The sequence below is a fragment of the Polyodon spathula genome, chromosome 9 (genome assembly GCF_017654505.1).
Source record: "Polyodon spathula isolate WHYD16114869_AA chromosome 9, ASM1765450v1, whole genome shotgun sequence".
NCBI lineage: Eukaryota > Metazoa > Chordata > Actinopteri > Acipenseriformes > Polyodontidae > Polyodon > Polyodon spathula.
The window spans coordinates 8,463,491-8,488,497 of NC_054542.1; the positions used below are offsets into that span (position 1 = coordinate 8,463,491).

A 25,007-nucleotide genomic window follows, 5' to 3' on the forward strand; every position below is an offset into this window, starting at 1 on the left:
TGTTCATAGCATGAATATATCATACAAAGATTACACTGCGTACTGCGTAGTGGGGAGAAAACCAGGGTTAAAAAACAACACACCACTGACTACTACTTAAAATAAATAAACAAAAAGCACAATGACACGCAGAAAGTCTGTGTGCGTGTGACGGGACAGCTTCCCGACTCGGATCAGTGCATCCCTGCGTTCGATAAACCCCCCCCTGAAATTCCTTACCCATCACCGTGAGAAGAGTTTTCCTGCTGCCAACCCCGGGAGCCTTCTTCACCTTGCACAGGTAAGTCCCGGTGTCAGAGACCAGCAGCTTGGTGATGTTTATCGAAGCATCGCCCGTTTTGGGATCTGGAGAGTTGAAGTGGACTCGCCCTTTCATGGCAGGGTAGTACTGCTCATAAACCCGGTCTCCAGAGTAAACAATAATCTGGAGAGAGATTGGACAGTAGTTAGAGCACCACTTCATCTGAAGAGAGTGCAAAATCAAATGGTTAGAAACATATTTAACCTTAAATTTAAAAAGCTTTACAAATGTTCCATACTATTTTATAGTGTGCACTACTGTAAACCTCCATCTCAGATCTGCAGTAAACAAACAAAATAAAATGACCTTAAAAGGCTGGTTCTCAAAGGCACCATGTTTAATGCATGGTGCAGAAGTACATTATAAAGACATTTCATTCTGCAACACCGCTGTTGTACTTTGATTTACATGCATCAATTCCTACCCAAGCAAGTACGGCACACAACAAAACAGGGTACAGAACTCAAGCAACGCTAGCCTCTATTAAAAACGCTTTTAACGTTTGCCGTACCGTCACAAACCAGCTGTGACAAGGTCAGTAAAAATGTATGGATCAGAAACAGAAACAGAAACGCTTTGTAAGAGGCAGATAACATCAGGCATTGATTTACACTTTACATTCAGCAGCTGATTTTACAAAAAGGTCGACACCATGACGTACTGATACAGCACACAGCATGTACGACAGGGAAAGGGCTGTAACTTACCAGGCTACAACTGTGACTGGCGGGCTATACTGTACAACACAGACACCAACAAATAACTAGCACTAAAGAATGTCCTTACCAAGTTATTGTAATTGGATAGAAACGCAAGCATGCAAGCATGGAAATGCACCGTAAACAAACGCAGCATCAGAAGCCGCCTCATCTTCCCCCAGATGCTGACACTCAGAATCCTGTGCTACAGAAGTGACTGGAGCAGGGGTAAGCAGGGTTCCAATCCACTCACCATTTGGTCCTGATTCCGATTGTCCGAGGCCAGTAAAATCCACTCAATGTCCAGAGGCCCAGTGTCTTCTGGAGCAAGAGTGAAGCGACAGTCGAAGTTAATACTCTCACCGCCAGCTTTCTCAATGCTGCCTGGTCCAGTGGAGGTGATAGTTAATCCAAGAACAGAATCTAGAGAAACCAAACAAACACAGAACCCATGAGGGAGAATAGAACACAGTGGGCAAGCACCAATGCCTTTTCAGGTTGCACAGTACAGCGTTCCGATCACCACTCTGAAGGAACAATACTTTTCATACAGCCCCACCTTTACTGCACATCAGCGCAAGAAAACAGAAACACACAGAACAATTCTTTAAAAGCATTTTTAAAAAAGGGAAAGTGAAAAGTACACAGTGATCATATAAAGAGAGGACAGGCTTTGAGCAACGAGACATGGTGTTTAAACATCAAAACAAGAACAAACACTCCTGAAAGGGCTCTTCTATTCGCAAAACACCGGTTTTAAAAAATGGTAGAAAGATTCAAGCCATGATCCAGCTCAATATAACTGTACTGGATAAGGGTTGGCACTGCAGCAGTTTGAGCCCAGTCTCAAGATAATCACTGTACTGTAGAAAACCCAGCGACAGAAGGATAAGTGCGGTGTTCTGTGCAAAACACTGAAGAGCGCAATGCAATTACAGCACAAAGCCAAAAACACAACCATTTTACACCCAAAACAGCGCGGGACACTCTGCAATGGGGTGAACTACAACACAGAGCAAAATAACACCTTTGTATTTGAACAATACAATTCAACAAGCAGCTATTGCATGCTATAACGAGAAGTGACCGAACGAGCAGCTCTGCGCACAGCAAGAGGCAGATCGATACATTCCAGGAGAATGATGCCAACCACAAAGCTACAAGAAAAGTGCCCCCTCTGGTTTAATCCTCTAGCAGACAAAGCCTGCTGGGGCAGGTGTTTGTGTCCCGAGTCTAATTTCAGTGGTACTACAGTGCAAGGCAAGGATAGTATTATCTGGTCTAATTTCAGCGGTAAGCCAGCAGTGTGCGATTTTAATTTCTATATTTTTTGCACTTGGAGAGAGAACTATAACGGGACATTCTAAATTTAGGCACACTAGTCAAAGCCCTATACTGCATTATAAAACTCAACACTGCCAGCATGTTCAGATGAATTTTCTGCACTACACAGACATGTTCTTTCACAGTAAAAACTCCCGTCTGTTGAGGGAACAAAGGAGATGGAATGGGGAGCGCTGCAACGTTTGTTTATGCACAAATACATGTATACAACATACTGTATATATACTGTAGCAGGCTCCCTTCATACCAATTACTGAACACAGCTGCTTTACACAGCAGAACAAACGATCAAAGGAAACGTCAGCACATTTGATAGGAGCGGCATTCAGAGTGGAGGACATGCACAGCTATTTCACTATTGATTTACCTGGGAGTAAGGGCTACTGTGCAGGTAGAGTAGTGAGAGGTTTCTGTCCTAGACCTGCTCGTTCGCAGCTCCAAATGACCGCGTTTTACACGTATTAAACACCTACAGGATTTGCAAAAGGGATTACAGTGCAGATTTTACTAGGAGCACCACAAAACAAAAAAAGAGAACTTTAGCTGATGGTATTTTACAAAAGACAAATCACAATGCCAATTCTCTTTAAAGAAATAATAATACTGTAATGTGACCATGGCTACCATTCATATTTAAAAGGGGATCTTTTAGAGAGAGTTCATGCAATATGTGGTTTGATTCCAGCCTGGATTGCACCCAAACCCGTAGGACTGCAACCCAATACACAGTAACCCAAAGCTGCAGAGCTTCTAATCCAAAGATCAATCCACTGAGCTCAGGGAAGAACAATGGAGCTGTGTAGCCAACGCACTGTACTGCCGAGTCCCACCATGGAATCAAGGCTCTGCATTCATCCGCTGGGATTCACTTTAGTTTAAAAGACACACACAGTACGAGGCAGCGGGCACAGAGAAGACGACAGCAAATACAGCATTGCAAACTGAAGTAAATCCACAGCACTGCATCTGAGTGAGCAGGGCTACAGTATATGGGAAAATAAATAAAACCCTAACCCTAACCCTAACCCTAACCCTAAAACTCCCAGATGCTCATGTCATTTTGCAACTAAACCTTAATCTAAAGTCCATCCCCCAGTGTCCTTCAATAAAGTGAACTGAATGATCCCACATGGACTCAGCAGTAATCATAAGCCTGTACAGATTATGCAAAGCATGTTTTTGCTTGAAATGCACAGTGCAATTCATGCAAGCTGGCATTCTTACATTTTCCCTGGTATAGTAAAGGTTGCAAAGGGCTAAACAAAGCAGACACACATATGCAACATAAGGTTACTGTGCAGTTTCCAGAAAGGCTCTCTTTCAGGGAGAGGGCATGAACAGCAGCTAGTGTCCACTCAGACACAGAGTCACAGAGTGCTTTGAAATGCCTGCTCAAGAACACGCTCAACTGCACCCAATCAAAAAATAACTTTCTGCACGTTTTTGAAAAAAACATGTTTTTTCAGCCCAAGTGAGTACAATGCAGACAAGGTATTTCAGGAAGTCTGATAACAGTTACTTGCAGTACACAATACCATTAACCCTGGAAATTACAGCACGCCCACCACCAACGCACGGACCTGCCTACAGGATTCCATTAGAGCACGCCCACCACCAACGCACGGACCTGCCTACAGGATTCCATTAGAGCACGCCCACCACCAACGCACGGACCTGCCGACAGGATTCCATTAGAGCACGCCCACCACCAACGCACGGACCTGCCTACAGGATTCCATTAGAGCACGCCCACCACCAACGCACGGACCTGCCTACAGGATTCCATTAGAGCACGGCCACCACCAACGCACGGACCTGCCTACAGGATTCCATTAGAGCACGGCCACCACCAACGCACGGACCTGCCTACAGGATTCCATTAGAGCATGCACCACACCAACGCACGGACCTGCCTACAGGATTCCATTAGAGCACGCCCACCACCAACGCACGGACCTGCCTACAGGATTCCATTAGAGCACGCCCACCACCAACGCACGGACCTGCCTACAGGATTCCATTAGAGCACGCCCACCACCAACGCACGGACCTGCCGACAGGATTCCATTAGAGCACGCCCACCACCAACGCACCGACCTGCCTACAGGATTCCATTAGAGCACGCCCACCACCAACGCACGGACCTGCCTACAGGATTCCATTAGAGCACGCCCACCACCAACGCACGGACCTGCCTACAGGATTCCATTAGAGCACGCCCACCACCAACGCACTGACCTGCCGACAGGATTCCATTAGAGCACGGCCACCACCAACGCACGGACCTGCCTACAGGATTCCATTAGAGCACGGCCACCACCAACGCACTGACCTGCCTACAGGATTCCATTAGAGCACGCCCACCACCAACGCACGGACCTGCCTACAGGATTCCATTAGAGCACGCCCACCACCAACGCACGGACCTGCCTACAGGATTCCATTAGAGCACGCCCACCACCAACGCACGGACCTGCCTACAGGATTCCATTAGAGCACGCCCACCACCAACGCACACCTGCCTACAGGATTCCATTAGAGCACGCCCACCACCAACGCACGGACCTGCCTACAGGATTCCATTAGAGCACGGCCACCACCAACGCACGGACCTGCCTACAGGATTCCATTAGAGCACGCCCACCACCAACGCACGGACCTGCCTACAGGATTCCATTAGAGCACGGCCACCACCAACGCACGGACCTGCCTACAGGATTCCATTAGAGCACGGCCACCACCAACGCACGGACCTGCCTACAGGGTTCCATTAGAGCATGCACCACACCAACGCACGGACCTGCCTACAGGATTCCATTAGAGCACGGCCACCACCAACGCACGGACCTGCCTACAGGATTCCATTAGAGCACGGCCACCACCAACGCACGGACCTGCCTACAGGATTCCATTAGAGCACGCCCACCACCAACGCACGGACCTGCCTACAGGATTCCATTAGAGCACGGCCACCACCAACGCACGGACCTGCCTACAGGATTCCATTAGAGCACGGCCACCACCAACGCACGGACCTGCCTACAGGATTCCATTAGAGCACGGCCACCACCAACGCACGGACCTGCCTACAGGATTCCATTAGAGCACGCCCACCACCAACGCACGGACCTGCCTACAGGATTCCATTAGAGCACGGCCACCACCAACGCACGGACCTGCCTACAGGATTCCATTAGAGCACGCCCACCACCAACGCACGGACCTGCCTACAGGATTCCATTAGAGCACGGCCACCACCAACGCACGGACCTGCCTACAGGATTCCATTAGAGCACGCCCACCACCAACGCACGGACCTGCCTACAGGATTCCATTAGAGCACGCCCACCACCAACGCACGGACCTGCCTACAGGATTCCATTAGAGCACGCCCACCACCAACGCACGGACCTGCCTACAGGATTCCATTAGAGCACGCCCACCACCAACGCACCGACCTGCCTACAGGATTCCATTAGAGCACGCCCACCACCAACGCACGGACCTGCCTACAGGATTCCATTAGAGCACGCCCACCACCAACGCACGGACCTGCCTACAGGATTCCATTAGAGCACGCCCACCACCAACGCACGGACCTGCCTACAGGATTCCATTAGAGCACGCCCACCACCAACGCACGGACCTGCCTACAGGATTCCATTAGAGCACGCCCACCACCAACGCACGGACCTGCCTACAGGATTCCATTAGAGCACGCCCACCACCAACGCACGGACCTGCCTACAGGATTCCATTAGAGCACGCCCACCACCAACGCACGGACCTGCCTACAGGATTCCATTAGAGCACGCCCACCACCAACGCACGGACCTGCCGACAGGATTCCATTAGAGCACGCCCACCACCAACGCACGGACCTGCCTACAGGATTCCATTAGAGCACGCCCACCACCAACGCACGGACCTGCCTACAGGATTCCATTAGAGCACGCCCACCACCAACGCACGGACCTGCCTACAGGATTCCATTAGAGCACGCCCACCACCAACGCACGGACCTGCCTACAGGATTCCATTAGAGCACGCCCACCACCAACGCACGGACCTGCCTAGGATTCAGGCACGCCCACCACCAACGCACGGACCTGCCACAGGATTCCATTAGAGCACGCCCACCACCAACGCACGGACCTGCCTACAGGATTACAGCATGCACCACACCAACGCACTGACCTGCCTACAGGATTCCATTAGAGCACGCCCACCACCAACGCACGGACCTGCCTACAGGATTCCATTAGAGCACGCCCACCACCAACGCACGGACCTGCCTACAGGATTCCATTAGAGCACGCCCACCACCAACGCACGGACCTGCCTACAGGATTCCATTAGAGCACGCCCACCACCAACGCACGGACCTGCCTACAGGATTCCATTAGAGCACGGCCACCACCAACGCACGGACCTGCCTACAGGATTCCATTAGAGCACGCCCACCACCAACGCACGGACCTGCCTACAGGATTCCAGCACGCACCACACCAACGCACTGACCTGCCTACAGGATTCCATTAGAGCACGCCCACCACCAACGCACGGACCTGCCTACAGGATTCCATTAGAGCACGCCCATCACCAACGCACGGACCTGCCGACAGGATTCCATTAGAGCACGGCCACCACCAACGCACGGACCTGCCTACAGGATTACAGCATGCACCACACCAATGCACTGACCTGCCTACAGTACTGGGCCCTGTAATGCATGGCTGTAAAAGTTTTTTTTTTCTTCAAATACTATATTTTATTATAGCACTTATCTGTGATACTTTAAAAGGTCCACACATACTGTACTGCAGCACAGAATACATGTACTGGGTGACAAATATACAGCAAGCCTACAGTAATTAACCAATTAAAAATATATAAAACTATACAACACATTTCTATCCAAAACTCCCGGCTTTTAAATCCAATCCTATTCAAATAAATGACTTGAAAATTATCATAAAATTACTGGCACAGCGCATTTCACATGCTACCATTATGATTAAAATGACATGCAAATGAGTCTCTTGGTAGGAACATTCTGTTGAAACGGAAGCTACTGAACTGCACTGTTAGCCTCAGAAAGGCACAGCGATACGTGAGAATAATTAGGGCTTGAATCTGCAGCTCACTGACAGTCCCAATTACAGGCTCCACACTTGAAGTTCAACAACTCAGTCCCTCCCTCCCCCCCTGCCAGCTGAAGGGAGCCGGGGAGGTTAGGGTCCCCAATATTTTTTATGTCAGACCGACACCGTGGCTAAATCAAGCTTGTAGTAAAACGTGGAATAGGTGAAACAGCTATGCACTAGGAGTCTTATTTCCACCCCTGTGTATTGGTGGGATTAGCCACGTCACAGGTCACTATTTTAATGTGTACATTTCCTGCTGTGCCAGTTAATTAGTAACAGGAGCATGTCTGTTGGGTACACAGCGGCAAGCAAGTTTCAATATCTGTTATGTCCTTAACAAGTACACTTTAAACACGGCAGCAGAGTGTGCTCATGGTTCATTATTGTGAGCACAGCAAGCATAACAATAAAACAGAAGTGTAGGACTCTACAATAAAGCAGTAAAAACACGGACACGATTCGTAATGTACACGACAAAAAAAAAAAAAAAAAAACCACGCGCAAAGAGATTGGTTTGGAATGTTTCAGGTCACTAAAAGCAGAAGCAGCCAAGAATGTGTTAACTTTCAGTTCAAAGGCATTATTCCCCTCCAACATCCTTGTAATCCAGCGTGAGCTTCTTCTGCCCCATTCTCCCTAAAGAACGCAATTAGAAACCCCTTTGTGGGACGCAGAAGAGAGAATCCGTATCCTGGCAACAGACCTTGAGCGTGGAGGAGGAGGAGGAGGACAGGATTTACACAAAGCAAAATGACACGTTTCCACAAAATAAATAAAACTATTTACAGCAAGTCTTCAGGGGGAGGGCTTGTCATAAGCAGAGGTCAAGCAATGAAAATAAAAACCATAACAAAGAAAGAAAGCACAGAGCGTGCCTTCGCTGTCAGAACACAAGCCTGCACGTCTCCAGCTTAAAAATGGTGTAAACAAGGCGTGCCAGTTTTAAGTGAGATTTACAGCAGCTTGTTCCACAAAGACAACACATTTGAAACACACGGTTGTGTCCGACTTAAAGGGGATCTAGCCAAGAGTACAATACAAGAAAACCATCTAAAACATAAGAGTTAAATTGGAGTCGGTAAAAAGTACACAGTATGACCTTCAGAATAAGATGGCTGTATTTCAGTTAAATATTTCTGACAGACTGGTCTGTTGCAGGCATCACTCAGGGCTAATAGGTTAATCTTATCCATGGGAAACAGCAGCCAGGGCCACAGAGCTCCAGTCCCACAGTAGTACTGGAAGAGAGTGGTGTGTCTGCAGGGTCTACACTCCAGCCTCCCGAAGAGTATACAGTACAGTAGCTAGAGAAGGGATGGGAAAAGAAGACTCTTATTACACAGCATTTTCACTACGAGCCACAGTGTACAGGTGTGTCAGTAAACTGGGAATGGATCAAACTGTAATGCAATGGGAGTCTTGCTGTTAAGGAAGCCCTGCAATTCAGTGTTCCCATTGATTCCTGAAGGGTACAGTCTGAACCCTAGGACTGGGTGCAGGGCTAGTCAGAGTTTCAAGCCCTGTAGATTATTAACTACAAATCGAAACACTGGCTACAACCTTTGGCCCAAGCTGTAACACAACACTTTAAAAAAAGAATTCCCTTTAAAACAGAAAGCACAGTTCTATACTGAAGGCAAAACAAAAGCGATTATTGAGATTGAGATAACCTCTCCACAGGAGAGGGGCTGGTTTACATTCCAAGCGAAACAAGCAAAGATCCAGCTGCTTGGATTTGTGATGACTGCTGCTTTTCTAATGCCTCTCTTCCACCGCAGAGCCGAGCAGCACCAGGGACGCACCAAGCCCTCCCGGTTCGGTTAAGGGGAGCCTGGGTTGTTTTTCCACTGCATAGCTGAGCCATGCTACTGATATCACACGCAACGGAAGACAGTTGACATTAATTATTGTTAGATGTTTTGTGAGGCCAGAGTTTCACAGTTTGGTTCTCGCTTGGCTTAACAAATAGCCAGTGGAGAACCACCCATACCTGTACCGTACCGAGCCCTCACGGGTCAGACGTGCCAGTGGAGAAGGGTATCTTACGCTGTGGAGAACAGCAATCCACACAAACCCAAGCAGCTGGGGTGCCCTGTACTGAAGGTGTTCAACTACTGCAAGTGCAGTACAGGGTCTCCAGATGTTTCCACATTTAAAATGTGCAGCTTGATTTTATCCTTTGAAATCACCAGTTTCCTCATTTACTGGGAACCTTCAAAAAAGCAGTGCATCCAGCATCCTGCTACAGAGATACAGCAGAGTCATAGGGTTAAAAATAGATCTATATAACAACCCTGCTGTAGTGCTCGCCCTGGGTAAATGAGACAAAGCACATTAGAACAAGTGCAGGCTGAAGAAAAAGAACGAAACACAATGGAGCCCTGGAGTGCCCAGCTTGACATTACCACAAAAACCAGCTCTCCCACTCACCCTACAAAAACCCCTGGAGTGTCTGTGCAGACAGTCTCCAGGAGAGCTGCGCATCACAATGAATTACTCTGAACTAACACGTCCGGGGGTAAATGTTATTCAAATAAGGAAACAAGACAAAAAAACACTTGAAAGGAAATGATGCATCCGTGAGCAATCCTGACTCTTGCTGTGCTCTGCACAGCATTGGTAAACAGACCCATCTAGAGTATAAGATTCCACACACCCAAACTCTTAATCTGTGGGCTTGAGTGCAATATACACTTAGAGGAAGTACTGGGGTTCCGAAAAATACAGCGTAAACTGTTTAAATAACGTGCCTGACATTTCTCTTTGCATCGTACAAAGTTGTCAGAATGTTGACACTTAAAGTCTGTTTCAAAGCTCTTTTGAAAATGGCCACTCGAGAGCACTGGGGTTTGAGATCTGTCCCCTAATAAAAGGTTTCTGTAAACAGCAGGGTGAGGGATCAGTCAGTCATCGAAGCAGCGCAAAACTGGCATTTTCTGAAGCTGCTGTACATGAACCTTTTGGGGAGAAATCTAAAAAAAGGACAAAATAGAAAAATAAACATTTCCTGTATAACCTGCTACTGTATGCAGAAGAGCGCGCCTCCACTGCGTTCATCAGGTCACTGCAGAAGAGCGCGCCTCCACTGCGTTCATCAGGTCACTGCAGAAGAGCGCGCCTCCACTGCGTTCATCAGGTCACTGCAGAAGAGCGCGCCTCCACTGCGTTCATCAGGTCACTGCAGAAGAGCGCGCCTCCACTGCGTTCATCATGTGATATCCTAACTGCACTAATGAACGAAAGCATAAGAGCTAACAGGTGATCCAAAATGAAAAATATTGGATACCGTGTCGGTTCCCTTTCCGAAAGGATGCTCCATCACGATAACCCCTCCTGGTCTTGTTGAGACTCTGCTGCGCTGCGGCAGGGACAGGGTTAACTGCGTTTAGCAGCTGGATGAAATCCCCTCAGAGCCAGGCCTGCAGCTCATCCCACTCGACAGCAAAAGGGAGTAAATCTCCTGGCAAGCAGAGGCATCGCAGTACAGCAACTCAACTCACACTTACTGACAAGCCAGCAGAGGAATACTTGAATATGGGGGGCAGAGCGGTATAGAATACTTAGAGATACTGCAGACCTTTGAGTGGGGAGGGGTTCACAAACTACATACACATACACATACATACATTATATATATTATACATATATATATATATATATATAGATTATATATAAATTACTTACACACACATATATACATATATATATATATATATATATATATATATATATATATATATATATATATATATATATATATATATATATATATATATATATATATACATACACACACACACACATATATATACACACACACACACACAATCACCCAAACGTGACCTGTCTGCAAAGTGACAGTAAGGGGTAGACTTCACAGTGCTGCTTTAACCCCTTTTTAACTCTCTGCAAACTTTACCCACAAGGAAATGAACTGGTCAAGTTTACTGACCCCTTCCACATGATGTAATCATAAACTAATCTAACATGAAGTCTAATCTAACTTTCCTGATAGAATTAGATTTCTAAAAATCAACTCTATACGATTTACACATCAGGACTGTACATTCCTCCAGAGGACCACAGGACTGTACTGTACTGCAGCTGCCACAGAGCAATGACCGACGCACTGTGTGGCAATACCAGTTTCTAAAGCTTTCAAGGACAGATGCCCGGAGAGAACAGTGTATTCAGTTTGTAAAACAGGTCAGGTGCCACTGAAGAAAGACTGTTTCAGCTTTAATTCTTATAGAAAAGCTACACAATGTATCAGCCAAGCTAGTTTTGGAACAGATATAAGTACAGTATGTGATATTCTAGGATATACAAACTGCACCTCCCTGAAGCAAAGCAGTTTTTAGGCTGCAAGACAGCAGATCTTGCAGACCTGGCCACAGGGCTGGCAGCACAAGCCATCACAGGACTGCAATTGCCGACATCAAGAATGGACCTCAGCAATAAGAGTCCTGGCTCAGCACAGCTGTGGTGCTGTGGAAAGAGCTTTCTGTGTGATGGGCTTACAGTAGCACGGATTCAGCAAGTCATCACACCACAAAACAGTAGCATGAAAACAATGCCAGCTCAGCACGGCTGAGGTACAAAGTGAACACACACTCTCTTGTGGTAATTTTGTTTGTTTTTAAATCCCAGGGAGACAATGGTACCTCAGCACCTGGAGTTGTGCAAGCACAGCTGCATGAGCAGAGAGTCCAGACTGATCTGCACGCAGATGAGGAGCCGCCAATCAGCCGAGGGTCCTTGGGGTTGATGGGGCTGATGTACCATTCCGAATGAGTTAAGAAGCTTGGATTTGTGGGGATTGCTGCTTTTCTCAAGTCTGTGGAGAACAGCAATCGCTACGTGCAGCATCATTTAGGAATGCACCTCGGCTGGAGACGATTGGCTCTGGAATCAAGGCTTATTTCTTTAAGTAACAGCACCCTGATTGGAGGGCATTACCACCTGATTGCTGACTGTGTCAGGAAGGTAAAGACCCCACACAGACAATGGCAGCTACTGAACCAGCTCACAATGCCAAGCACCTTTCAAAACACATAATCCCCAACTCAATCCCTGCATCCACAGCATGAAGCTGCTGTCCTTTGGTATGTGGAGGAACAGCGGATGAATGGATTGTTACTTGAAATATCTTCCAATACATCAAGGTTACAGCTTGCAGGACATCCAAGAGGCTCTCTGGACAGACGAAGGCTGCAGACTAGCAGAGTAGGTGAACCAAAACAGGAGACGGGAATTCCTGAAACAAAAGGCAGACAGAGCGAGGGTCGTGACGCCCCCCCACCCCCCACCCTGGCGAGCAATCAAGACCCCCGTCACACACACACACACACACACACACACACACACACACACACACACATTATATATATATATATATATATATATATATATATATATATTACACACACACACACACACAATCACCCAAACGTGACCTGTCTGCAAAGTGACAGTAAGGGGTAGACTTCACAGTGCTGCTTTAACCCCTTTTTAACTCTCTGCAAACTTTACCCACAAGGAAATGAACTGGTCAAGTTTACTGACCCCTTCCACATGATGTAATCATAAACTAATCTAACATGAAGTCTAATCTAACTTTCCTGATAGAATTAGATTTCTAAAAATCAACTCTATACGATTTACACATCAGGACTGTACATTCCTCCAGAGGACCACAGGACTGTACTGTACTGCAGCTGCCACAGAGCAATGACCGACGCACTGTGTGGCAATACCAGTTTCTAAAGCTTTCAAGGACAGATGCCCGGAGAGAACAGTGTATTCAGTTTGTAAAACAGGTCAGGTGCCACTGAAGAAAGACTGTTTCAGCTTTAATTCTTATAGAAAAGCTACACAATGTATCAGCCAAGCTAGTTTTGGAACAGATATAAGTACAGTATGTGATATTCTAGGATATACAAACTGCACCTCCCTGAAGCAAAGCAGTTTTTAGGCTGCAAGACAGCAGATCTTGCAGACCTGGCCACAGGGCTGGCAGCACAAGCCATCACAGGACTGCAATTGCCGACATCAAGAATGGACCTCAGCAATAAGAGTCCTGGCTCAGCACAGCTGTGGTGCTGTGTCTGAGCTCCGCTCCAGTAACTGAAAGAGCTTTCTGTGTGATGGGCTTACAGTAGCACGGATTCAGCAAGTCATCACACCACAAAACAGTAGCATGAAAACAATGCCAGCTCAGCACGGCTGAGGTACAAAGTGAACACACACTCTCTTGTGGTAATTTTGTTTGTTTTTAAATCCCAGGGAGACAATGGTACCTCAGCACCTGGAGTTGTGCAAGCACAGCTGCATGAGCAGAGAGTCCAGACTGATCTGCACGCAGATGAGGAGCCGCCAATCAGCCGAGGGTCCTTGGGGTTGATGGGGCTGATGTACCATTCCGAATGAGTTAAGAAGCTTGGATTTGTGGGGATTGCTGCTTTTCTCAAGTCTGTGGAGAACAGCAATCGCTACGTGCAGCATCATTTAGGAATGCACCTCGGCTGGAGACGATTGGCTCTGGAATCAAGGCTTATTTCTTTAAGTAACAGCACCCTGATTGGAGGACATTACCACCTGATTGCTGACTGTGTCAGGAAGGTAAAGACCCCACACAGACAATGGCAGCTACTGAACCAGCTCACAATGCCAAGCACCTTTCAAAACACACAATCCCCAACTCAATCCCTGCATCCACAGCATGAAGCTGCTGTCCTTTGGTATGTGGAGGAACAGCGGATGAATGGATTGTTACTTGAAATATCTTCCAATACATCAAGGTTACAGCTTGCAGGACATCCAAGAGGCTCTCTGGACAGACGAAGGCTGCAGACTAGCAGAGTAGGTGAACCAAAACAGGAGATGGGAATTCCTGAAACAAAAGGCAGACAGAGCGAGGGTCGTGACGCCACCCCACCCCCCACCCTGGCACAATGCAATGTCAAGCTCCCCCAGTAACCCACACACACACACACACACACACACACAGACACACACACACATGCTTTTCTAATGAGACAATGGCTTTGAGCAGCGCGGCAGCATTCCTGTTCAAGCATTATCTCCACACGACCCGCAATGACAAATCAATCTCTTTAAAATCGCTACTGCAACCCAACTGAGATTAAATAACAAAATAAAAAAAGGAACTGGAGCGATTGTGCTGATAATACCAATACAAGAGGTTTCAAAAACCGTGTTTCTGTTTTATTTTACTACAGCATGTTCAGCTCTACAGAAACAACAAATTTGCTTGGAGCAAATGAAAACTGACTGTACTGAAACACTTTCAAACCCATTTTATTACAGAAAAAAGCCCCCCCCCACCTACCTTGTACTGCCAACCACTTTTGGCGACCCCATTTATTTATATAAAAGCTTATGTAGTACGTTTCTGCGATTATTGCTTGGTTATTTAGAATAGATAGAACACACATCTAAACAATACAAATAAAAATATTGGTTTGTGTGGCTTGTGCAACACCATACAGAACCCAGACAAGTACTTCATTCTCCAGAGGTACCGAATCAGTACCCAAGTCCAGCACATCAACACTATGTACAGCATACTGTACAATCTGACTGCAGCATTAATGCAATATGCCTCAAGGGATTTATACTGCAATGAAAAATCCTCCTCCATAGGGTACCATCCAAGATACAATAGTTATTTACGCAGAACATTCTAGGAAACAGCAGTGTTTCAGAACAGATGTCAAAATCCGGGTAGAGAAAGACAGCGCCTATAACTGATCAAGAGCCAACTTTCAGTTTCTGTGAAACTAAGAGTTAGCAATGATTAGATATCCAACTGGCATGCAAATGATTTACTGGTTGCTGTACAAACGCATGTTGGAGGTTATAGCCGCTACAGTAACTGCATTCTCACAATGCGATGTCTGAGCTCCGCTCCAGTAACTGCATTCTCACAATGCGATGTCTGAGCTCCCGAGCGTATCAATCTGTGATCCCGCTCCAGTAACTGCATTCTCACAATGCGATGTCTGAGCTCCGCTCCAGTAACTGCATTCTCACAATGCGATGTCTGAGCTCCGCTCCAGTAACTGCATTCTCACAATGCGATGTCTGAGCTCCGCTCCAGTAACTGCATTCTCACAATGCGATGTCTGAGCTCCGCTCCAGTAACTGCATTCTCACAATGCGATGTCTGAGCTCCGCTCCAGTAACTGCATTCTCACAATGCGATGTCTGAGCTCCGCTCCAGTAACTGCATTCTCACAATGCGATGTCTGAGCTCCGCTCCAGTAACTGCATTCTCACAATGCGAGGTCCGAGCTCCGCTCCAGTAACTGCATTCTCACAATGCGATGTCCGAGCTCCGCTCCAGTAACTGCATTCTCACAATGCGATGTCCGAGCTCCGCTCCAGTAACTGCATTCTCACAATGCGAGCTGTCCGAGCTCCAATCTCCAGTAACTGCATTCTCACAATGCGATGTCCGAGCTCCGCTCCAGTAACTGCATTCTCACAATGCGATGTCTGAGCTCCGCTCCAGTAACTGCATTCTCACAATGCGATGTCTGAGCTCCGCTCCAGTAACTGCATTCTCACAATGCGATGTCTGAGCTCCGCTCCAGTAACTGCATTCTCACAATGCGATGTCGAGCTCCGCTCCTCCGCTCCAGCAACTGCATTCTCACAATGCGGTGTCCGAGCTCCGCTCCAGTAACTGCATTCTCACAATGCGATGTCCGAGCTCCGCTCCAGTAACTGCATTCTCACAATGCGAGGTCCGAGCTCCGCTCCAGTAACTGCATTCTCACAATGCGGTGTCTGAGCTCCGCTCCAGTAACTGCATTCTCACAATGCGTAACTGCATTCTCACAATGCGGTGTCTGAGCTCCGCTCCAGTAACTGCATTCTCACAATGCGATGTCTGAGCTCCGCTCCAGTAACTGCATTCTCACAATGCGATGTCTGAGCTCCGCTCCAGTAACTGCATTCTCACAATGCGGTGTCCGCTGAGCTCACAATGCTGTCCAGTAACTGCATTCTCACAATGCGATGTCTGAGCTCCGCTCCAGTAACTGCATTCTCACAATGCGGTGTCTGAGCTCCGCTCCAGTAACTGCATTCTCACAATGCGATGTCTGAGCTCCGCTCCAGTAACTGCATTCTCACAATGCGGTGTCTGAGCTCCGCTCCAGTAACTGCATTCTCACAATGCGATGTCTGAGCTCCGCTCCAGTAACTGCATTCTCACAATGCGGTGTCTGAGCTCCGCTCCAGTAACTGCATTCTCACAATGCGATGTCTGAGCTCCGCTCCAGTAACTGCATTCTCACAATGCGGTGTCTGAGCTCCGCTCCAGTAACTGCATTCTCACAATGCGGTGTCTGAGCTCCGCTCCAGTAACTGCATTCTCACAATGCGGTGTCTGAGCTCCGCTCCAGTAACTGCATTCTCACAATGCGATGGCTGAGCTCCGCTCCAGTAACTGCATTCTCACAATGCGGTGTCTGAGCTCCGCTCCAGTAACTGCATTCTCACAATGCGGTGTCTGAGCTCCCCTGTTAAATTCCACAGCTCGCTATCTGAACATTTCATTCACCGTCATGTTAATCGCTGTTACAGCACTGTTGGCAATTCATTTAATTGCTATTAAATCAATCTGATCTACTTAGACGCTAAACATGAATTTTAATCAAGTGTTCTCCTGTTAATGCGTTAAAAACAGTTTGCTTTAATTAAACTATTTTCTTTCCCTTCATGAATTTATAATTCATGAAGTAAAACAAATGCCTTGTAAGAACTGTAACAATTTTTCTAAACTGTCACTTTGTAACTCACCAATTCTAGATCATCCTGTATCTAAATACTGGGTTACTACTGACAGTATGATGTAGGTCAAGCTAGGCAGCAATCGTTTAAACTGAAACATTTGTGTAATTAATTTCCCCCCCCCCCCCCCCCACTCTCAGAACAGATACCATTCTAAAACAGGTAAGCTACACAATACCATCACTCACGCCACTGCAATCAGAGGCCATGAAGGCACTGTGTCTACATTCACAACCTTAACCTCAGCCCAGATACCTTTCTAAACACACCTGTCACATTAACCTGAGCACAATGTACCTGCAGAGAGACACACACCTGTCCCAATGCACCCGCAGAGACACACACCTGTCATTAACCTCTCCTGTACAAGCTACATTCCTCCAGACACTTGAAAAACCAGCTGGCAGAGAAGAAACCGGTTTGCTGCTTCTGGTACAGCTTGGAGTCTGTTAAGAGGCTGCCTGCTCGGCACACAAATACCTGGGCTGAGCTGAGCGAACCCCATTGGAGAGCAGGTAGAAATACGAGACAGGGGAAGCTTGTCAGGACTGTGCAACAGCTAGGAATCTGGTGCATTAGCAGTGTGTGCCTGGAACCTGCCTCCTTCGGGGAACTGTACTGTCGGGGATATTTTTGGTTTTCAAATTGCAGCAAAACAGGATGACGCCCATAACATCTTGAAGGCAAACTGCCTTTCTTTTGAGTTAAATTCACAATGCAAAATAAAAACGGCTTAAAAGTTTAAAAGAAAAAAAAAAAAGGTCACAATACTGTAAATTACACGTCTTTTTGGATTAAATTCAAAATTAGGAGAAAACACAATAAATTCAAGGAGAAACAGTGTCTACTGTAGAAGTCACTGACGTCAGTGAAGACTGAGAAAGATATCTAGACGCAACACTCGTCACTGAATTCATTCAAGTTTCTTTCAGTGTTTCTAAATGTAGCCACAGTGAATGTTTAGCATTGCTTGGCTGGAGATGCAGTACTGAGTGTCCTGTTGATACTTCTTCAATGAGAAGCAAACATCTGCATGCTCAGTAGCTTCACAGCTGGGAAGAACAAAGGCCGTTTAAGCACATATTCCTGTCACTGAGGTTTTATGAGTTTATGGTGCAAACGGAGCTTTCTACTTTGTGTTTTGAATAGAAACAAACAAAAAGCAGCTGGGAATAACATATGACTTCCTGTTTTGCTTTAGGCTTCATTGAATAAAACTCCCCACTCTGTCAATCCTTAATTATTAACTAGATTCATGTTTGCCAAGCCGTTTCTACAAAACGCAAGCACAGCTTTACTGTAGAGACTCGCAGTGAGAATGTAGTGCCAGTGGAAGAGATTATTTGCCTGCCCTGGCCAGCTGGATGAGACTACATTAAAAGCAGTTTCATCAAATGACACCATTACTGTACCAACCCACATGTTATTATTGCATGTGTGACAGAGAGAGGAGAGAGAAACAGGAGAGGAGGCAGAGAGTCATCCTTCTTGCTGAGGACATGAATATTGCTGTCTTTGTAAACAGTTTCGCATACAGCACTCTTTCAATTTAGCTAAAACAGTAAAAGGGGCGAGTGCTGGAATTGTATTTGTATTAACATGCATACAGGAAGTCTTGTGAATGAATAGCTGTAACTACTGTAGCAACATATTGGATGTAATTTTACTTCCTGAAAATCAAGAACAAATATTAAAGTAATCTTCAGTACATTACTCTGATAAACGTCCACTTTGCTCACAATATATGACTCTAGACAATGAATACTGATGACACCACAATGTGTGACAAATACTTGATATAATAAGACCAATCGCTGGAATTTTTGGACGCAGATCTCGACACACAGTATCAAATACAAAAAAGACATGTTCCTATCTGTTAGAACTAAAGAAAGGGGCATCGAAACATGTGAGGGAGGAGTCGGCTGTCCTGCTGAAGTGTTTATAATGTGTCCACTCTAGCTCGGAGGCAATTCTCTTAAAACATCTTCAGACCAAACAGTAAGCTGCTGGAGGCTTTTAAACGTTCATGAACTGGTTAACCATTGCAACGTTAGCAACCCCCCTCCCTCCCCAGCAAACAGAGACCTGTAACCCGAGCCCCCTCTCAGGAGGGCAGTCAGTGTCCCTCAGCTCAGCTCCTCTCCTTTCAGTTGAAGGCTCTTCATTGGCTGACTTTGATAAAGAGCACAGCAGGCAGTGTTCCAGTTACCTGATAAGCCTGACACTGACCACATGTATCCACAGACCCGAGATGGTTGCTAGGATACTTGATTGAAATGAGGGGGGTTCTGGGAGCAGACCAACCAGGCAGGAGAAAGAACAAGGAAAATAAATAAATAAATAAACAGAAGTGGAAGAGTGAATGAAACATTTGCCATTGGCTGAAAGCACAGAGCTAAAGGGGGAGGGGTGTCCAAGTGTAATAAACATGTATATCATTATTTAAATCTGCTTCAATTAAAGGACTGAAGTCCCATTTCTAACAATGTAACAAAGCCCCAGGGCCTTACCGTAGCAGGCATATTTATGACATTTAATTATTTTTATATATAACAATAAAGTCCATGTGATTAAAAAGGATAAATGTGTTCTGTTCTTATTTTATTTTCAATGGAAAGGAATTGGATTTAGCAGACTGCTACTGTACTGCTTTGTGAAACTAGACCCTGGTGCTCAGAGGTGAATTGTTCAAGCAGAGGGTTTCTGTCTACACACACACACACACACACACACACACACACACACACACACACACACACACTATCTGTTGCATCTTCGCAGAGCTCAAAGTGCCTGTACCGTGCACAGCCCCAGGGTTCTCCACAGGCCTCTTAACAAACCCGATCCGCCCGTCTTGCAGATGCCACTGTGCCTTTAACAATAAGGATTGCTGGGTGTGGTTCCAAGACTTGAAACATGACAGCCGTGTTATGTCTTGACGCAATATTTAACAAAGAGAGTTGAAGCAAGCCGACGATCGGCGCAATCCAGAGCCTGATACTATACCTGTATGCCTTTAAGAAGAAAGGTGTGATGGGATATCAGCTGAACACTTGTCAGCTGATATACAAATGCTTAAGTGCAGAGGTGCAGGGTTATTACACTCAGGTTTCATGCAGCAGCTGTGATGGTGACCGAACGTGTGCGAGCACTGTTGTGTAAAAATAATGGTTATAACGAACAGCTGCATTCAAAAAATGTAGACAAAAAGCCATGCATTAACAAAACGCCCTGAAAACTTAAAACAATTTAAATGAAGCAATCAGCTCAATAATGAAGCTAAAGGGGAAGTTGGAAAGGTTACTGTTTTTTTTTTGTTCGCTCCAATAACCCTGCGTTATCTTTCCACAGTCAAATCGCAGAGTGCCTAAATAAGCACAGTTAATTTACCATAACAAAAGAAAGTCATGAAAAAGAAAATGTGGAACATCAAAAAGAGCGGCGAAAGACAGCACGTTATTCGGATGCTTTGTCATATTATATATTTTAGGCAAGGCAAGTTTGTCTGTTAAAAGCGCTCCCGGCTGTACAGAATCCCTGGGGAGACCCGGAGCCCCACAGTACATTACAGCTTCTACCAACCCCCCCCTCGCCCTTTCATTCTCCGAGCAGCCCGGCTCTCTATGCTAATCAGGGATCTTCCACTCTGCATACAAGCTTCTCTATTAGGAGCCTCACCAGCATCACTTCTAGCAAGGAAATGAATGCAATAAAACAAAGCACTGGTTACTTGCACTCAACCGCAACCCCTGCCTGATCCCAGCTGTACTTGCACAGTACAGCACCTCACTGGACTGGACACGGTTAGTTCCAAGGACAAAACACAAACACCTATCACCATGACGATGTCAGCCCGGTCCACTGAGCGAACACAATGTTCTAGAACTGCCATTGTTTAGAATACAGTTCTAAGAATGCCCCACATCATACCATCCATCCCCCGTAACATCTCCTGCAGAAACATTCACAGCGCTTACATTACTGCATCAGATCAGGAGTTTGAAATCAAATAAACCCAATGCTCTGTCCAAGGTTTCAGTGTGCACTCAATGCTATACAATAACTCAACACCTACTAAACAAACCCAAGTTACTCTGCTGTGCCTTGACTTCTTTACACAAACTCCACACCTTGCAAATCAGTTCCCCCCGCCAGCCAAGCCTGGGTGTGTTTTAAAAACTGAACCATTTCTTCAATGCAAAACACTCATTTTACAAGACCTCGTTAACTGAAACGTTTAGGAAACATGATTAAATACAAAGGAATACATTACAAAGATGCTTCCTTACTTGTTAACCAAATAGGATTGCGCCATAATGGAAAATAATGTTAACTCGTCTGTACACATTACACCGCAACTCAATGAATCTTCAACCCTTACACAACGACTCAACAGCACCGCACCCGCGTTTCACAAGCAGATTCCTGAATGCTCAGGGCAATGAACACACATCAATACACCATGAAATCTGAAGGCGAAGCTCGGAATGAACTCAGAGCATTGTTCCTGTACTCTACAAATCAAGCGAGAACTGCCGAGCACAGCCCGTCATTACATCACAAGACGTGCTTCACGATACTTGTTGCTACACGACAGTGAGGGGCACACGACACAACGTGTGAAATGGCTTCTCTACAGCAAGACACAGGAACATTATCATATATTCATCATATTATATATATATATATATATTTACTGAACTATACATATATATATATATATATATATATATATATGCATATATATATATATTAATTATTAAAATTGTTTTGTGTGAATGTATAATAAATAAATAAATAAAACACGTTTGTATCAGTAGCTACCAGTATCTTGGCCCCAATATAAACTATATAAAGAACTGTTTCCCGTATTCTACTTTTTAAGTCACAAAACATGTTGTTCTGTATTAACTTTTGTTATACTGTAGCATCGCATGTTAAAATACAGCGATGGAAATGTATACCTTAAAACGAACTACGACCTGTGTGTCTATTACACAGATTAAAAGAAACACGCACACGCACACGCACACGCACACGCAGTACAATACAAAGCATCGCCGTGGTTCTCATTGTTCGGGTCACCGGTTAAGCGAGTTATAAAACTCATTTCTCACACCACGGCTCAGGTTTCATGTGTGTTTTTAGTATTCATTTAAACTGCAGACGCTTGGTTTTATTTCAGTTGTATTCCTCCGAAACTACTCAGTAAAAGAGTGATATAAACACGCAGCGCTTTTCGTTTCCCCGTCTCCTACACATCCCGGTCAATGAGAAACAAACTTTCGCTGTTTCTTACGCCTTGGTGCGAGCATTTACTGAACTGAACACAACAAAATAAAACAACAGCACCGACCTGCAAGCAACACAGCGAGACAAAGCGCGCACTGCAGCGCCGGCGAGCCCATTTCTGCCTGTTAATCAATCCCACAGTGAAAGCGCACACTCAGCTCAGCCTCTCTTATCGCATCAGGAACCCGCTGCTCCCAGCCCAGCCTCGGCAGGTGGATCGGGGGCGGCAGCGATCCGCACGTCACTGCCGGAGAGGTGCGGACTCGCTCTGGAATAGAAACGCTGACGAGGCGCCCTCTTCTGGTCAGGACTCTCAAACCCGGGGCTGACATTCTCAGGCGGGTGCAAGCATTACAGCAGTGTGGACAGCTTGCGTGACAGTGAATGCATGCTTTTAAAACGCACACATATCGGTGCGGGACACGTTTATGAATGCAAAAGAAGTCTTATGATTCCGGGACACTGTAAGACAGGTCCGGCTGTTTAAACCGCCTCTAAACCGCCGATGAGTCGATTTGAACTCACCCGGTGCAGGGCGTGTGAACTGCGAGCGCGGTTTCATTAAATGTGTTTAATTGCGATTCTATCGGGAGCGCATGATAACAGCATGCATTACAATCGTGTTGCTTGAAATGTTATTATTATTATTATTGTTTATTTCTTAGCAGAGCCCTTACCCAGGCGCACTTACAGTTGTATACCAAAAATACATATCAAGAACTACAGTGCAATTAACAGCAAGACACAAAATGCAATGACTTCAGTCCTAGTAAGAGCAAATCCAAACCACAGTATGATTTGATATCGGGGCAGTTCAAGAGCAGGTAACAGATCACAGACACAGCATAACAGTGCAGATGAAATAAGTCCTGGCACCCCGTACTGGCATTAAAATAAGTACCGGCAGAATTTCACGCCATATACTTATCCGACAGTAGAATTAATATCGAATGAGAGTGTTCATATTATTTAATTTATTTTTAAAATGAAAAAGATTACAAATAAGATTACAAAACTAATAAGTTTTATAATTCTCACAAAAGTACAGATGAGTAATATCATTTGAGATCAATGTGGTCCTTCTTGCGTCTGCTGAAGACGGCGTTGCGGGGGGGCAGGTTAAAGGGTTACACTCCGGTGTACCCGCTGTACTAGGAGATGTCACCTGCTACACCTGTTAGCGGCTGTGCCACTATTGTAATATTACCCTGGAGTGAAATGGTTTCACCAGGTCTGTAAAAGCAGAGCGGCGATTTTCACATTAAAAAATAAGAAATAATAAAACAGAGTGCCCAATTATTATTAGTTTATTTATTTTCCCCCAGTTTGGATTGGCCAATGGCGTTTTTCTCCTCAGCACAGCGGATCTGGCAGTCTTGAAAATGATGAGGAATCGGACTCTTCTGAGTTCACGGACATGCGCTTTCCTTTGGGTTTTTAAAACCTAGACCCAATTTTACAATCCTTACTCAAACAGTTCAAAGAGGGTCAGAAGAACCATTCACTAAACGAATGCACACATATCCCAGTTTGTTTGTTTGTAATATTATTATTATTATTATTATTATTATTATATAATAATAATAATAATAATAATAATAATAATAATAATAATAATAATAATAATAATAATCAGCATTACAGGAAGGAAAACTGTGCCGTAGGAGAATTGCTTTCTTTACACAATGGCGCCATCTAGTGGCCGTGTTATTAAAAACGGTTAAGAGATTGTCCAGCTTATGTCAGGTTCCTTTGGTCTCTTGGGTCACTTTTGGTAACCTTGCAGCTTTGTGTACTTCAGCCTCGTGTTCATTTAGACTGTACCATACTGTTCAACAGTTTACCATGCTTGCCTGTGTTTTACCAGGCTTTCACTGTGCTTCTACTGTGCATTACTGAACCATGCTGTGCTTTTACAGAGATACACTGAGAATACACCAGCATTGTGGACTAAATATGTGTTAAGAACATAAGAACATAAGAACATAAGAACATAAGAGCATAAGAAAGTTTACAAACGAGAGGAGGCCATTCGGCCCATCTTGCTCGTTTGGTTGTTAGTAGTTTATTGATCCCAAAATCTCATCAAGCAGCTTCTTGAAGGATCCCAGGGTGTCAGCTTCAACAACATTACTGGGGAGTTGATTCCAGACCCTCACAATTCTCTGTGTAAAAAAGTGTCTCCTATTTTCTGTTCTGAATGCCCCTTTGTCTAATCTCCATTTGTGACCCCTGGTCCTTGTTTCTTTTTTCAGGCTGAAAAAGTCCCTTGGGTCGACACTGTCAATACCTTTTAGAATTTTGAATGCTTGAATTAGGTCGCCACGTAGTCTGCTTTGTTCAAGACTGAACAGATTCAATTCTTTTAGCCTGTCTGCACATGACATGCCTTTTAAGCCC

The 25,007-nt window shown here is 45.6% G+C and overlaps 1 protein-coding gene across 2 annotated transcripts; it reads right to left on the minus strand.

Moving 5' to 3' along the window:
* Positions 1–52: 52 nt before the first annotated feature.
* Positions 53–22,804, minus strand: LOC121320391 (coxsackievirus and adenovirus receptor homolog). 2 transcript variants are annotated; one of them, XM_041258673.1, is made up of 3 exons: positions 22,672–22,804; positions 1,253–1,422; positions 53–424 (listed from the first exon to the last, which is right to left on the minus strand). In XM_041258673.1, the coding sequence occupies exons 1-3, from the start codon at positions 22,721–22,723 to the stop codon at positions 68–70; spliced, it is 579 nt and encodes a 192-aa protein (XP_041114607.1). In that variant the 5' UTR covers positions 22,724–22,804; the 3' UTR covers positions 53–67. The 2 variants fall into 2 exon arrangements, with proteins under 2 accessions (XP_041114607.1, XP_041114605.1); XM_041258671.1 differs by lacking the exon at positions 22,672–22,804 and adding an exon at positions 8,590–8,750.
* Between the last annotated feature and the right edge of the window lie 2,203 nt (positions 22,805–25,007).